General features: G+C 37.5%; 1 protein-coding gene across 1 annotated transcript; it reads left to right on the top strand.

Moving 5' to 3' along the window:
• Positions 1 to 8,481: 8,481 nt before the first annotated feature.
• LOC107768947 (isocitrate dehydrogenase [NADP]-like) lies at positions 8,482 to 12,977 on the top strand. Its single transcript, XM_016588125.2, has 16 exons — positions 8,482 to 8,648; positions 9,715 to 9,758; positions 9,865 to 9,974; positions 10,217 to 10,254; positions 10,382 to 10,459; positions 10,555 to 10,608; positions 10,700 to 10,801; positions 10,903 to 10,994; positions 11,098 to 11,201; positions 11,362 to 11,430; positions 11,516 to 11,631; positions 11,805 to 11,839; positions 12,032 to 12,174; positions 12,306 to 12,428; positions 12,526 to 12,618; positions 12,715 to 12,977. The coding sequence occupies exons 1-15, from the start codon at positions 8,600 to 8,602 to the stop codon at positions 12,614 to 12,616; spliced, it is 1,248 nt and encodes a 415-aa protein (XP_016443611.1). The 5' UTR covers positions 8,482 to 8,599; the 3' UTR covers positions 12,617 to 12,618; positions 12,715 to 12,977.
• Positions 12,978 to 15,070: the final 2,093 nt, after the last annotated feature.

The raw sequence follows: 15,070 nt of genomic DNA, 5'->3' as shown, positions 1-15,070 counted from the left end.
GGTAACATCCCAATGAGCCAAGGCCATCAATGAAAATATAAGTTCGACTTCGCTCGAACTACGACGGGATCCCACTTCAACGACAGTTCGAAAGTAGCATCCCAAAGGCTAAAGCCACTGCCAAAAGAAAAAGGGATCGAACTCACCCAAAGCAAAATCAGCGTAATAGTTCGACAAGTACCCTGGATACCATAGATATTACAAAGATCATTACCGAGTCGGCGAAACAAATTCTACATTACCTCAAAATGTTACTTACACCTATCTTTACAACGGGCTCAAGCATGCCCTTACAAAAGTCCCAAAGCAAAAAGTTAGTACAAACAAAAATTTACACATCATCCCCGGTTGGATACGCATCTTCATACAAAGAGTCAGAAGCAAGACGGTTCGCATCATCAAAGTTGATGTCATCCCCATCAGGTGTAAGAGGGTTGTACTCACATGCCTCACGAGCTGCACGAGCTTCGGCATGCACGCCCTGAAGTTCTACTTCAGATGCCCTCCCTTCAGCATGAAGAGCTTTGTACACGTCAAGTCAGGCCTAGCATGGACCCACAACTCATATAAGCGACGAGGAACGGCCAGATTGGCCGAGACACGAGACGTAGAAGGTTGTGAGCGTCGACTCGCATCCTCCGCTCTCAGCGAAGCCACTTGCCCATTTAACACAGATAGCTCCGCCTCCAACTCATTAACACGTCCCTCAAACCCCGCTACCTTAAGCTTAGATGCCTCCTTCTCCTCGATCAGCTCCAACCTATAAACACGGAGGGTATTCTCCAAGGCCATCATTCCAGAAATAGTAGTCGCCAACTTATCAGCACCGACACTCAGTTCGCCCCTAAGCCCCTCAATCTCCACCGCCTTCATACCCAATTCAGCAGTCAAACTGTCCACCTTCGCTTGCAAGTCGGCATTCTCGGCCATCACCCCCCTGCTTAACTCAAACTCATCCTCTTTCACCTTAAGGGAGGCCTCAAGTTCACTGTTGCGGGCGACAGCCTTCATAAGCTCCTCATCTCGCTCCCTCAGCTCCTTGACCTTGCATGCTAGTTCGTCCTCTATCTGTTTGAGTCCCTCGCGGAATAATTGAAAATTAGGGTCCTGATTATAAATGTCGGCTATTGCACGATGCTTAGCGCAATACTGTTGATATTTGGAAGATATCTTCCTATAGATGGCCATCCTCTTTATTTCTCAGTGCTCGCGCTCGGTCTCCATGATAAGGGTCTAGAACAAAAAGAAAGAAATTAAGACAAAAACACAGGTTTACAATAACAACGCAAGCCCAACGACGAAAAAGGAAAAGAAAGGCATCTACCCGCAAGGCCATGCCGGTGACGTTCTGAGACAACTCCATGTCACTCATCGCTCTAAGCACCTTGCTCTAAGGGGCAACATATAGAGGGGCTAAAACAGACGCCACTTGATTGCAATTCGACAATGGGTTGTAGTCCCCCGGGACAATTATGTGATGATCAGACCCTTCCACTCTGACCTCCACGTAAGTATGGCGACCTACAAACTCGCGAACGTCCTCTGGGTCGACATCTGAACCTGAGCCTTTGCCTTTGACACGCTGGCCTCCTCCAATGTTGGATGACGTGCCACCCTCAGCGGAGCGCATAGAGCCGGCCCCTAGGTAAATCCCCTCTGTTTGGGGAGACCTCCCCACTAAGATGGCATCAGCCATAAATGTGGGTACAAGTGCCATCTGTGACGCCCTACTTCTACCGGCGTCCACGGCCACATCCTTCCCAAGCTCCATTCTCCTCCTTTTTCTCAGGAATGACTCGTCCCTGTTAGAGGATTCGTCCAAGAGGTGAGGGGTCAGTACGGAAGAAGCCTCATCCCTCACGACCATATCCCGAGAGGGACCTTCCATTTGAATCGGTTGAGGACAACCCCTTCGAACATTCAGTCAGAGTAAACTGCATTCTTGCAGCAGCGACAGCCTTTCAGAATGCAGGGACTGGTGCCCTCCGCCTGGAAGCTCCTCAACCTGTCGTCATGAAGAGTCGTATCAATAGACGATGATGTATAACCAAAAAAGTGATATAGGGGAAAGCATTTACCGGATGAAACTCTCGGGCCATAACGTTTTATAAAGGCGGGCCAATCCCAGGTCTCTGCTGCTTGGGGCAACAGACGAGCTACCTAGTCCTTTATACCTGCAATAGATCGGGGCGGACGTCTCATAGCTGCAAACGAGAAGCAAACAAACTCTATAATGAATAAAGAGGAAGAGGAAAAGTAAAATAAGTGGCGACACTTACGAGTCTCGTTCCACCACTCTGGGAACCTGGTGTGGTCAGAAAATAATGTGTTCGATTTTGACAAAGAAGTACTTATGCCAAAACTTGCAACTTGCTCGGTCGTCGGTCCCAACCACCAGCCCTTTTGTTCCACAGTGCCACAAATGCACCATAGTACCCCTGTGGAAGCTGGGCGAGAACAGGTGCAAGAGATGGTGAATAGTAACCTTGCATTCCGCCAACTCCGCCTACTTTGTCAACATCAGGAGTATCTTGAGCGTGTATGGTGAAAGTTGTGCCGGGAAAACTTGATAGAATCTCCAGAACTCTTCCGCTAATGGAAGGAGGGGTAAAGAATAACCAATCACGAAAGGGTACTTATAAAAAGTGCAGTACCCAGGTCTATGGACCTCCACGAAATCCCTTCCCGCTAGAACTATGACAACATGAGCGGGGATGCCATACTTTGCACGGAGAGCGTCAATATGAACTTCTTCCGTTTCAGAGAGTACAAGGGTAAGAGGAGGATCCTTGATGAAGTCGCTTCGAGACATGGGGTGTCTCGGCAACAACTCCTCCACTGTAGGAAGGTTATCCCCTTCTTCCACCATCATATCCTCACCGCCTAAGGTGGGCGCTACGAACAACGGGGCGGCCTCAGAAACCCCCTCACGAGATCGATGTGACCTTGGCATGTTTTCGATGAAAAAGGTGTTAGAACAGTAGAAAAGATTGTGAGCGAATAATGGGAGAAGAAGAAGCAGAAGGTTATTAGAACAAACTCGGGAGGAATGAGAAAGGGTAATCAGAAATGAAATGGCCAAGAGTTTTTGAAAAAACAAACCCTCTATCTACTTATAGGATTGGGTGGTGCCAGAATCGAAGCAAAAGGTCGCAGAGTGGCACCGAAATCGAAGCGACAAGTCATCAACCCCTGTCTCAAAAATATGCATAATAATAACGCACGTGGAGATGACGTCATTTCCCGATAAAATACACTACCTGGTGTCTTGCTGAGCACGCTGACCACTCATTATTGGTCAAGCCGTAATGCCTCGTAGGATCAAATTTCTCCATAAGAACGCGTGGTGTCCGCTTACCGAGGACACACCAAGTTGCAACCTCGACAAGAGGAGGGACTAACTGTATGGGTCCAAATTTGAACAACCACGACCGTTGATGAGTACGACAAACGGCGAGACCCTCGTAGCTCGACATCCTACAGGGGATGACCTACAGGCGAACAAGAGACTACGACTTTTGCAGCAGTGCAGGCCCATTAGAGGACATTAGGAACCTATGACTTGTCTTTTAGGGTTTAGAAGGGGTTTGTCCCTTATATAGAGAGCGTAAAACAACCTTGTAAAGCCCTGGGCATTTTCCTAACTCATAACACTTGCTTATATAAACAATTGATGTCATTATTGCTTAAGGGTTGATCTTGACAAGATAAAGAAATCTTATCTTCTATGTTCTCTTTATCTATCTTTTGGTTTAGAGAATATTATACTTAGCTAAGATTTACCCCTTCAATTTCTTTGATTGATTTATTCAAAAAGGTTCAGATATCTTTTGAGTCAAACACCCCGGACCCCACATATCTCATAAAGTTATCCTAAATCCTAATCTAATTATGAAGTAAATTGGCAAATGGATAGCAAAACGTGAATTTTCACAATTTAACAATCAAGGTTTGAATTTACTGGAGTATTAAATGGGAAATCATGTTTAAATTTCAAATCAGAATATGAGTCTTGCTGATTACTGCCCTCCCTTCTTTATCAGATTCAGGCCATCTAGCAGTCCGTCACCAATAAAGAAAGCAAGGTAAGAGAGCAATAATTAATTTTCTTGGACTTCCGATTGAAGAGCGCAGACGCCCCGATGAAGAGGTGTGAGAGGTTTATATTGGAGGGTTTACGGAGAGGTAGAGGTAGGCCAAAGAAGAGGTGGAGAGAGGTGATTAGGCAAGACATGACACCAGAGACGAAGCCAGGATTTGAAGTTTATGGGTTCTGAATGTCACTGAACCCATAATTTATTTGAGAAAATCTCACTTTATACCCATTAAATCCAAACCATTTACCCTTTAATGTCCATGTCCAAATTATTTACTATTCCTAACCATGGGGCCCAAATTAATTACCCGCTAATTTTTCAGTCGCAACCTGCAAACAAAAGCTGAGCTAGAAAATCATCAAACTTTTCTTTGGATTTTTTTCTTTTCTCTATTATCTTGTCCAGCAACCTCATAATTCTTTTTTACCCGTCCACCCATTTCTTAATTGCCTTACCAACCTTTTTCCTCCTTAAAGCTTCCCTTTCCCCTTTCCCTTCTTCCTGTTTCTTCTTCCAGCAACAAAATACTATCTCCGTCTTACATATCTCATATTTTCTCGTAGTGTTTGTGTTTGTTCGAGTCACTGCCCAGTTTTTATTGTGATTTTAATGTGTGAGATTTGATATGATTTAATGATAAGCTAAATAACTATTTTGTACGTGCAGTGTTACAAATAATTATTTCTAATATCTTTTGAGAAGTTCATAGTGATTTATTGTAAGAAAAATTAGATCAATCATTGAAAGAACTTGAAACTTGAAAAATCATAAATTGCATTTGTCGAGTTTGTAATTATTTGATTAGATTTTGACTGGCGTGATTAAAATATTGGCTGGCAACTGTAACTAAATGTTGAGTCAGTTTGGTCAGGACTTGGAGCTGATTTAAGTTGATTGAGATCGAAATTTTCAGTTGAAAATCGAAGAAGAACACAACTACATTAATAATCGAAGAAGAACACTGTTACCTAATAGTATACCGCAACAATATACTAATATACTATAGGAGTATATAGTTATACTACAACAGTATACCATTGTAGTATACAAATATATTGTTATGGTATACTGTAATAATATGCAAGATATTGTAACAATATGCTGTAATAGTATACAATATACTATAATAGTATACTTATTACCCGTAAATTCACTTGCCTTTTTCCTTTTAATTTGTTTTAAGCTTTTACCTAGCGTGAGCGGCAAATTGAAAATGCAAAAATAAATAAATTATAGTATGTTATATAATGTAACGGTATACTCTTACAATTAGATCCTTTTAAATTTTTTAAATTTTTTTATTGACAACTGATATTATTTCAGTTTAATAATTGAATTTAACTTATTTTTAACTCTTTGCGTATAATTGTATACCCTGTTGGTATAACTATATATTATACTGATATCAAATGTTAGTTAATATTTTTTTGGTCATATTAGCTCCATTTAATTGGTACATAATTTGATTTTTCTTTAGTAATAATATTAAAAAAAAGAATAATAAAAAATAGTGAAAATAGTAAATGAAATTAGATTATGAAGAGAAAAAGAATATAAAAAAAGAAGTTAAATGAAATTAGCATAGGAAAAAAAGAAAAAATAAGAAGAAAACAAGAAAAAAGAAAAGGAGAAAAGAAAAAGAAAAGAAAAGAAGCATAGCAATAAAAAAGAATTGGAGAATAAAGAGAAAATTCCCCACAAAACCTACTATGGGTAGGAAATATAATTAATTTATGGGTAGAAAAATAAATGGGTAGACAAGGGTAAATAGTTTTGTTTTTGTGGGTAACTGTGTCAAAATCGCAATTTATTTTTTGTCACTGGGTTCGCAATTGAATAGTTATATATATTTAATAAATTTTCTTATGCAAATACAGGGTCTAAACAAAAGTTATTGGGTTCATCCGAATTAGTAACTAAAGTGGTAGCTCCGCCCCTGCATGCCGCAACTTCAGCTGACCGAGTACATGACCCTTGATAGGAAGGTATGAAAGTCGAGGATTAGGGTAGTAGAGTAGTAGTCTAGAGTGTTCATAACAGTAGTATTGATACACAATCTCGCTTTCTGTTGGTAGTAGTTTTTTTTATGACTATCCGTTATTTTCTTTCATTATTGATCGCCTTACTATCTTGTTGTTTTTATTCTGCTTTTGTATGACTTTTTAGTACTGTCCCTTCTTGTCTATATTTTTATTCATGTGGTGCTTATGCTTTCCTGAGCCGAGGTTCTATTGGAAACAACATCTCTATCCTCACAAGGTAGGGGTAAGGTTTGCATACACACTACCCTCCCCAGACCCCACAGTGTAGGATATAGGGGTGGACATCGATTGGTTCGATTCGGTTGTGAATATTATCGGTTTAACATATCGGTTATCGGTTTACAAATATGATAAACCGATAACCGAACCGATAAGATATCGGTTAACGGTTATCTGTTAATCGGTTATTGACCATTATCGGTTCGGTTATCGATTTACCCGATAAGATAACTCAATCTAGAGTTAAACAAAAAAAAAACAATTCACTGGAGTTAAGCAAAAAAGAGAAGAATACACATATAACATACTACCCATTTCTGCGTTATGGCCACAACTAATATTTGAAGCATGCTTCATTTTGACAAATTCAAAACCTGTGCAATCTCAAAAATTGATACTACAACCCCACAAGCATTCCATCTCCAATTCGCTGGAAATAGCAATTAACAGGAACATAAATAACAATTTTTTGGTTTCCTGCCAAACCATAATCAAGAGATCAATGTCTTTTTTCAGAGTCTAATTGTAGCAAGAGCAACAAGAGTACTAGTAATTCAACAGTTGTCCAAACACAACTAAAATAGTACTAATTCTTATTGGGTTATTGGTTAACCAGTTAAGAAATTGGGCAAATCGAGGCCCGATAACCCAATAGGGAAAAAAATTTAAACCGTTATCGAACCATTAACCCAATAACCCGATATCGATACACCAATAAGCTTTTTTCGATTCGGGCTATCGGTTATACCCGATATATGCCCAGCTCTAGTGGGATATTACTGGGTATCTTATTGTTGTTGGACTTCCGATTGATACTAAACTCTTTAGAACTCCAAATCTATCGTAAAAATTGCACGAGGCGCCCTATTTGGTCGTCCCCATTTAACCTATACCCATTTTTTTAAAAACTTTTAACTTGTACCCCCTTTTTAAATAACTTCAGCCTCCTTTCTCCTCTTCCTTCTCCCAGTGATCTCTATATCTCTCCGGAGCTTAATATTGATGTAACAATATCTCTCCTTCTATGGCTTCACGTGGTTATGTGTTTGTTGATTTTGAATCAGATAAATTTGTTAATAATGCCTGATACTTATTTCCTGATTTTGTGAAATGTTTTAGGATGCTAGCAGATCTTTTTTCTACTTAATGCACATAGTTGCACCAGAAGATGGTGTGGCACTCGTCTATTATTCTAGTGCACGATTTAGGGAAAACAAAAAGTAAAGTAATCAAGTTTTAAAAACTCAAGGATTTTAAAAACTTCAACAGTACATACTCAAGGGTTTTAAAAACTTCAGCTCGCCAGTTACAAACAAAAACTCGACAGTTACAAATCAGAAACTTCAACTCTAGAGCTGAAGTTCGACAGTCACAAAACAAAACAAAAACTTCAGTTCTAGATCGCCAGTTACATACAAGAGTTCGCCAGTTACAAAACAAAAATTTCAGCTCTAGAGCTGAACTTCAGGCCCGACTACTAGAATGCTGAAGTTTTGCGTGATTGCCTTTGCTACTTCAGCCCCGTATGCTGAAGTTATGCGAAAAAGCGGGTACGCTTGTATTTTTTTTTACAAAGCGGACACAAGTTAAAACGTGACACAAAAAGCGGGTATAGATACAAATGCCCCAGATCTACCACATATTACTCACAAACTCAAAATGCCACATTATTAATTTAATTTATATAATTAATAAAGTCACAACTCACATTTAATATTGGTAAGCAGATGCATGATATGTATTTTAAAAAAAAAGGCAGCCCAGTACATTAAGCTCTCACTATGTGCGAGGTCGAGGAAATGACTGGATCACAAAGGTCTACTGTATGCAATTTTATCATATATTTTTGCAAGATACTATTTTCACGGCTCGAACCCGTGGTCTCCTGGACACTTGGGATATGTATTTTCTACGTAATTTTTTTTTTTCAAAAAAGTCTGAGCAAACACAAGTGAATTAGAGTTTGATAGATCAGGTCCTACATAACACGGATCCAATTGGTGAATTCCCAATAGAGGATGATTATAAAAATAAAAATAAAAATATCGGACATGAATATTCTAAAAAGACAAAAAAAGAAAAAAGAAAAAAAAAGAAGCCCAGTGTCGGAACTCGGCCAACTCCCAATATTTATAAAGCAACTACACCTCTTTCACACTCTGCATCATCTTTCACCAACTTCCCCTCTTCACTGTTTCTCTCTTCGCCGGAGATTTCTCTGTTCTATCTTCATCTGCAAACATGGCTTTCGACAAAATCAAGGTTGAAAACCCTATCGTTGAGATGGACGGTTAGATCTCTTTCTCCTCTACTTTCTTTATCTGTATATTTCTTCTTTTTTCATTGCTGAAATTTGTTGTTTTATAGATCTGTTTTTGTGTGCAAAACAAAAAAAAGATCTGTAATTGTAGCAGTTTCACTCTCTATAATCAGAGCTGTGTTAGATCCTACTGATTAACTGTTGATCATTCTTTCAAGAATAGATTTTGAGTTCTAAAGATCGAAACTTTAACTAACGGGAATATATATGGCCTTTAATTTTGCATTATTACTTACATATATGTTGTGGGGTTTGTTAGATCAGAGTTGTTAACTATATAGTAACTATTAGTCATTCATTTAAGATTTGATTTTGAGCTCTTTGAGTAAAAAGATGGAAACTTTAACAATCGAGAAATATATGTGGATTCGTTTTTGCACTATTACTTGCATATGTCTTGTGGGGTCTGTTTACACTCCTTGTTTGTACTGGATTTGATGCTGAAGAGGAGTATCTACTGACTCTTTTTCCTATGTTTATTCCTTTGGTTTGGAATTTTTAAACTCAATGTTAGTTATCATGTGTAGAAATCACTTTTCAATCAATAGATAGATAGTTCTCCGACGTTTACTTGAATAATCAGAGTTATTTTCATAATCCAAACCAAACAGATCCTTGGTGTACTCTTCTAAACATTTTTTTAAAATATGGGAATGCTTAAAAAATTGAAAAACTGTCTAATTTTCTTAATTCGAAGTGTTCCCTCCATTTTTAATTAGTTCAAGATTGTGTGAGCTAATATCAGATTATTACTCATTCAGGTTTTTGTTGTTAAGCTTACTGATTACCATAATGCACTTATAGTTGACAAAACTTATTCTTCATTTTTACACCATTTTTTTGTCTTACTTGATAGTAGGTCATACTTGTGATCTAATATAGCTTTCTATAGTATTTCAATGTAACATTGACCGGGCACATCATTCCAGAATTCAATTTAGCTTTGATTATGTTGGTCTAATATCCCCAGAGTTTCTACAACTTTCATTTTTACACCATGTTCTCTTATTTTCTTCTTCTTGATTATATGATCCAGGAGATGAAATGACTCGTGTTATTTGGAAATCAATCAAGGATAAGGTAACAAGTTTCCTTGGCTTGTTTATGAACCGTATGGGATTCTTATGTATCTTCTAATAATAAAATTGCAAGCCACTAATAAATGAAGCTTCTTTGCTTGCTTTAGCTCATCTGTCCCTTTCTGGAGTTGGATATAAAATACTTTGACCTTGGCCTTCCTCACCGTGATGCCACAGATGATAAGGTTACAGTTGAAAGTGCGGAAGCCACTCAGAAGTATGTTTTTTTCCATCTTTACGTCCTGATTTACAATTATTGATGGGAAGAAATTATCCATTTGTTGGAACAAATCCATTTGCTATCCTTTTCTCTATTCACATGTCTTTAATTTCTTAAGATGACTGAATCTCTCTCCATTTGTGCTTCATATTAACTTTAACTGGGATTGGTTGTTCAATAGTTACAAGTTTTCAGCCTTCTTCCGGTTTCTTAATGTCTACTGTTTGGTCTAACTGCAGATACAATGTAGCTATTAAGTGTGCAACCATTACTCCAGGTGCTTATTTTGGTGTCCAGCTGGATTCTCCTCCTTTTTTGTTTAGCTGTTGCTCATATTTTCAGCAAAAATCAGTTCTAGATAAAGTATAACCATGCTATCATTCTTAGAAAGTGCTATTTTGCAGATGAGGCCCGTGTAAAAGAGTTTAACTTGAAATCCATGTGGAGGAGCCCTAATGGGACAATTAGAAACATCCTAAATGGTACCCCTTCGTCTCTACTTGTTTCTGGATCATGTTGTCTCTTAGTTATGACTTACTTGATTATAGCTCATTGCACACATTGGCATTGACTACAGGAACGGTCTTCAGAGAACCAATTATGTGCAAAAATATTCCCCGACTTGTCCCAGGTATCCCAGACTTCTTGTGCTTTCTGCTTTTTTCGTTTTCCCTTAAGCTAATTTAGTTGTATCATTGAGCAAAATCTGCTTCTTAAACCAGGTTGGACTAAACCAATATGCATCGGTAGACATGCTTTTGGCGATCAATACCGGGCTACTGATACAGTTATTCAAGGAGCTGGAAAACTCAAATTGGTGTTTGGTAAACTTTTGTTGGTCGCTTTACTTCATCGTATTAGCAAAGGGTTTTTGCTTACTCAATTAGAAAATGTTACTGAAATGTTGTGTTTAATACTTTATCAGTGCCAGAAGGAACAGACGAGAAGACTGAATTTGAAGTTTACAACTTTACTGGTGCTGGTGGAGTAGCTTTATCCATGTACAATACAGATGAGGTTTGCTTAACAAAGTTTGATGTCCTTCCAAATTTGGATTATTAAATTGCTGCAGACTGGTATAGTTATATTGTTTTGCTTTCGCTTTCTTGATGTGATGCAGTCCATCCGCTCATTTGCTGAGGCTTCAATGAACATGGCATATCAAAAGAAATGGCCTCTCTATCTTAGTACAAAGAATACTATTCTTAAGAAATATGATGGGAGGTAAGCAACCTAACTGTTGATCTATCCGTTTTCCATTTGGCCTTTACTTTTCCATTACACATAGGATGAGTACCTTGAGCCATTTTGTTTTTTCCGCACATATCTAGTGGTGTTTGTATCTATTCTGTTCCTCTGAGCTACCATTAATGCTCTTGTAAAGGTTTAAGGACATCTTCCAAGAAGTTTATGAAGCAAATTGGAAGTCCAAGTATGAGGAAGCAGGAATTTGGTGAGTTCCACAGTTCACTTGGTAAGTATGGTTCTATTCTACTATCACAAGTACACAACATTGATTCTCTAGTGATGTCTTATAGGTATGAACACCGTCTCATCGATGATATGGTTGCTTATGCTTTAAAGAGTGAAGGTGGTTATGTATGGGCCTGCAAGAACTATGATGGGGATGTACAGAGTGATTTCTTAGCACAAGGTATCTAATAATGTGTTTGCGTTGAGGCTGCCATTTCAACAGATCCTCATAAAATATGTTATGACATATTAACATGCTAATACACAAAATTGCTGAATCAAGTATTCTTGTTTCCCCTCCTATAACTCTGATCCTAGAGGTTTATAATTTTTATGCCTTTTTCCTTGGAACAGGTTTTGGATCCCTTGGGTTGATGACATCTGTCCTGGTATGTTTATTTTCTATCATTTTTTTTGCTTCAACCAACTCCTTAATTGTGCAGTTTTTAGGTTATTTTATTTCTACAGCTTTCTTGGGATCTATTACAATGCATGGCTCTTTGGATCATTTCTTCTTTATTGCTATTTGCTGATATGAATCGTTGGTTTGGATTCTGACAAGTTGTGGATATATGGTTCAGGTGTGTCCTGATGGAAAGACCATTGAGGCTGAAGCAGCCCATGGAACTGTCACCCGCCACTACAGGGTTCACCAGAAAGGAGGTGAAACCAGCACAAACAGTATTGCATCAATCTTTGCCTGGACTCGTGGACTTGCACACAGGTAGGTGACTATGGTTCTCGATCTGCTGAGATTTAGAGTGCGGTTTGCTGTTTGGACTGGTTTAAGGAAGTTTTGGTGGATTGCCCCCAAAGGATGGGATTGTGAATACTGAATAAATTGTTTGTGAACAGGGCAACGTTAGACAACAATGAAAGGCTCTTGGATTTTACTGAGAAACTAGAGGCAGCATGCATTGGTGCAGTTGAATCTGGAAAGATGACCAAAGATCTTGCACTCATCATACATGGATCCAAGTGAGCCATCCTGTCTCATTCTTTTCATTATTTATCTTATTTGACTTTGTAAGTGGAGTTTTCATTCTCATGCTTTCCTCTTTAAAAAATTGAATAGGCTCTCAAGAGATCATTATCTCAACACTGAAGAGTTCATCGATGCTGTGGCCGATGAGCTTAAAGCAAGACTTCTGAAAGCAAAGGCCTAAATGTATGTACATGTTTTAACTTCTATATTTGGATTATGTACATATTTTTTTCCCTAGCTAGGTTATACTAACTTTTTTTAATCTTGTTTTGGTTATAGGTCTGGGCTGACCAGAGGAGAGCCTTTTTGTCTGGGGCAATTGAGGGATATTAAAGAGAAATAAAAGGATTAGGGCCTGATGGTATACTAAATCTCAAGAGGTTTTATTTTATAGGTTGGGGTTACTCTCCAGGCATTAATGTTTGAACCATTTAAATCTGAATTTCTATTTGCTGAAACTGCTGCAAGTTATTTTACTGATTTGCAATTGTACACTTGGCTTATTGTTTTATCAGTTTGCTAAAAGAAGACCCTCTTCACTAGCTTCTGCTTTCTTTTGGAGGTTAAATGGCTTGCTTTCTTTTGCTTTTTTGGTGTTAGCACATGATGTAATCTTTGATCTCATGGTTGCAAAGTTTACTTTGTACCAGACTTGGTCGGAGAATGGAGTCTCTTTTTGGCTTCAAAATAACTTATACCCCGGTTGGCCAAGCTTCCTTCGAGGCAAAAGTGCTTTTTTTTTTTGGGTTAAAATTGTTTTTACCTAAAATTAGGGTGTCTGATCAAGTTTTTGGAAGAAAAAAAAAAGTGTTTCAGAGAAGCAGAAAAAAGGTGTTCCAAAAGTATTTTTTTGAAAGGCATTTTTAAGAAAAATACTTATAGAAATACTTTTTAAATGTATGGCCAAATAATAATAGTTACTTAAAAGTATTTTTCAAACTAAGTAGTCAAATACCAACTGTTACTTTTCAAACTATAAGTGGTATTGGACTCCAAAAGCAATAGTTTATAGCATATAAATATTCTATTTGTGCTTGGTGTCTTTTCATATCAATGAGAACGAGAGATTTTTCACTCCTTTCATCATATTGGACGTCATGTAATCGTTTGGTCCCTTTAAGGGAAAAAGCTATATTACTAATTGACAACTAGTAGCATGTTTTCCGAAGAGAAATTTAAAAATAGCCAGATTTACAAGTGATTATTTAAAATAGCCATACTTTTAAAATTATTGAAATTTAGCCATTTTTTATATAAATATAAATTTGAATGAAAACACTGTTCAAAATCCAGAAAACACTCTAGCATAATATACTAAAGTTCCAATATAATATATCGGTCCAGTATAATATACTGAAAGTTCATATACAGGTGCTCCAATCTTCAATATATTATGCTGGAACTTTTCGCGTGTATATACAGGTGCTCCAATCTTCAATATATTATGCTGAAACTTTTCGCGTGTTGTAGTCCATTATAATATGCTGGAACTTTTCGCGTGTTGTAGTCCATTATAATATGCTGGAAGTTCATACACAGGTGCACTGATCTCCAGTATATTATGCTGGGCCGGCCCCTGTTGCAGCAAAATAGTGGCTATTTTTCATTGACTTTATAAACGCTGTCTATTTTTGAATGACCAACCCGAAAACTGGCTAGCCCATGCTATTTTTACTGTTTTCTTTTATTTTTTGTGTTAATAGGTGACAGTTTTATCTTGGGAAAATTTCACATAAGAACAATTGGGCTCCCTACTTTTCAATTTTATAGCACATATTTCAATTTACAACCAACTAGCCCAAAAACATTGGGCTAAGATTCAACATCCAACTCCAATAAGTTCTCAAAATTACTATTTAATTTTCAAAAAAAGATTGCTCAAGCTTTTAAGTTAATTTTCGAATCAGTAACTGTGACTCAAATATTAGTTCAACAAACCAAATCCATTTGGATGGTGAAAATTAGATTTTTAACAAGCTTAAATATGTGGGTTTAAATTTCGAATTTGATTTTGTGAGAAATTTGGAGTGAGTGTTATTTAGACTTATTAGAAATAGTATAAGGAGGTTGTATATAAAATTTGAAATCATTTAATGGAGATTTGGATTGGTTTTGAACAAACATTGCAACTGAAGATCGTGGAAGAAGTTCGTCTACAGACGCTTGTATAAAGGTGTATAAAAGTGTATAATAATGTATAAGATGTGTTTATACACTCATATACGCTATAATACAAGATTATACATAATTATACAAAAAATTGACTTCGTCTTCTTCCTTGCGTCTTTTATGAACTTTAACTCAAATCTTGCTCAAATCTACTCCAAGTCACTTCAAATTTAAATTTTGAACTTTTTTTGATATTTTCAATCAATTGGAACAATACCCAATCCAAACAACTAACAAACTCAAAAAGTCCTATTTTCGAAACCAAAGCTTTGAATGACCTTCAATGGTGGACTTCTACTCTTTAATTTTTTTACGTTGCAACCAAGTGATATAGGGGGAGAAGCAGTAACGGCGAACGACCCCTTTAAGCATATGTAAAAGAAGTGAGAAGAAGAGAGTGTGAAAGCAATGGTTGTGAGAACACAAATTTAACTCCATAACTTTTAGAAGCAATAACTGTATGAAC

Source organism: Nicotiana tabacum, chromosome 18 (assembly GCF_000715075.1).
Source record: "Nicotiana tabacum cultivar K326 chromosome 18, ASM71507v2, whole genome shotgun sequence".
NCBI classification, from domain to species: Eukaryota; Viridiplantae; Streptophyta; class Magnoliopsida; order Solanales; family Solanaceae; genus Nicotiana; species Nicotiana tabacum.
This window is presented reverse-complemented; position numbering and strand designations above follow the sequence as displayed.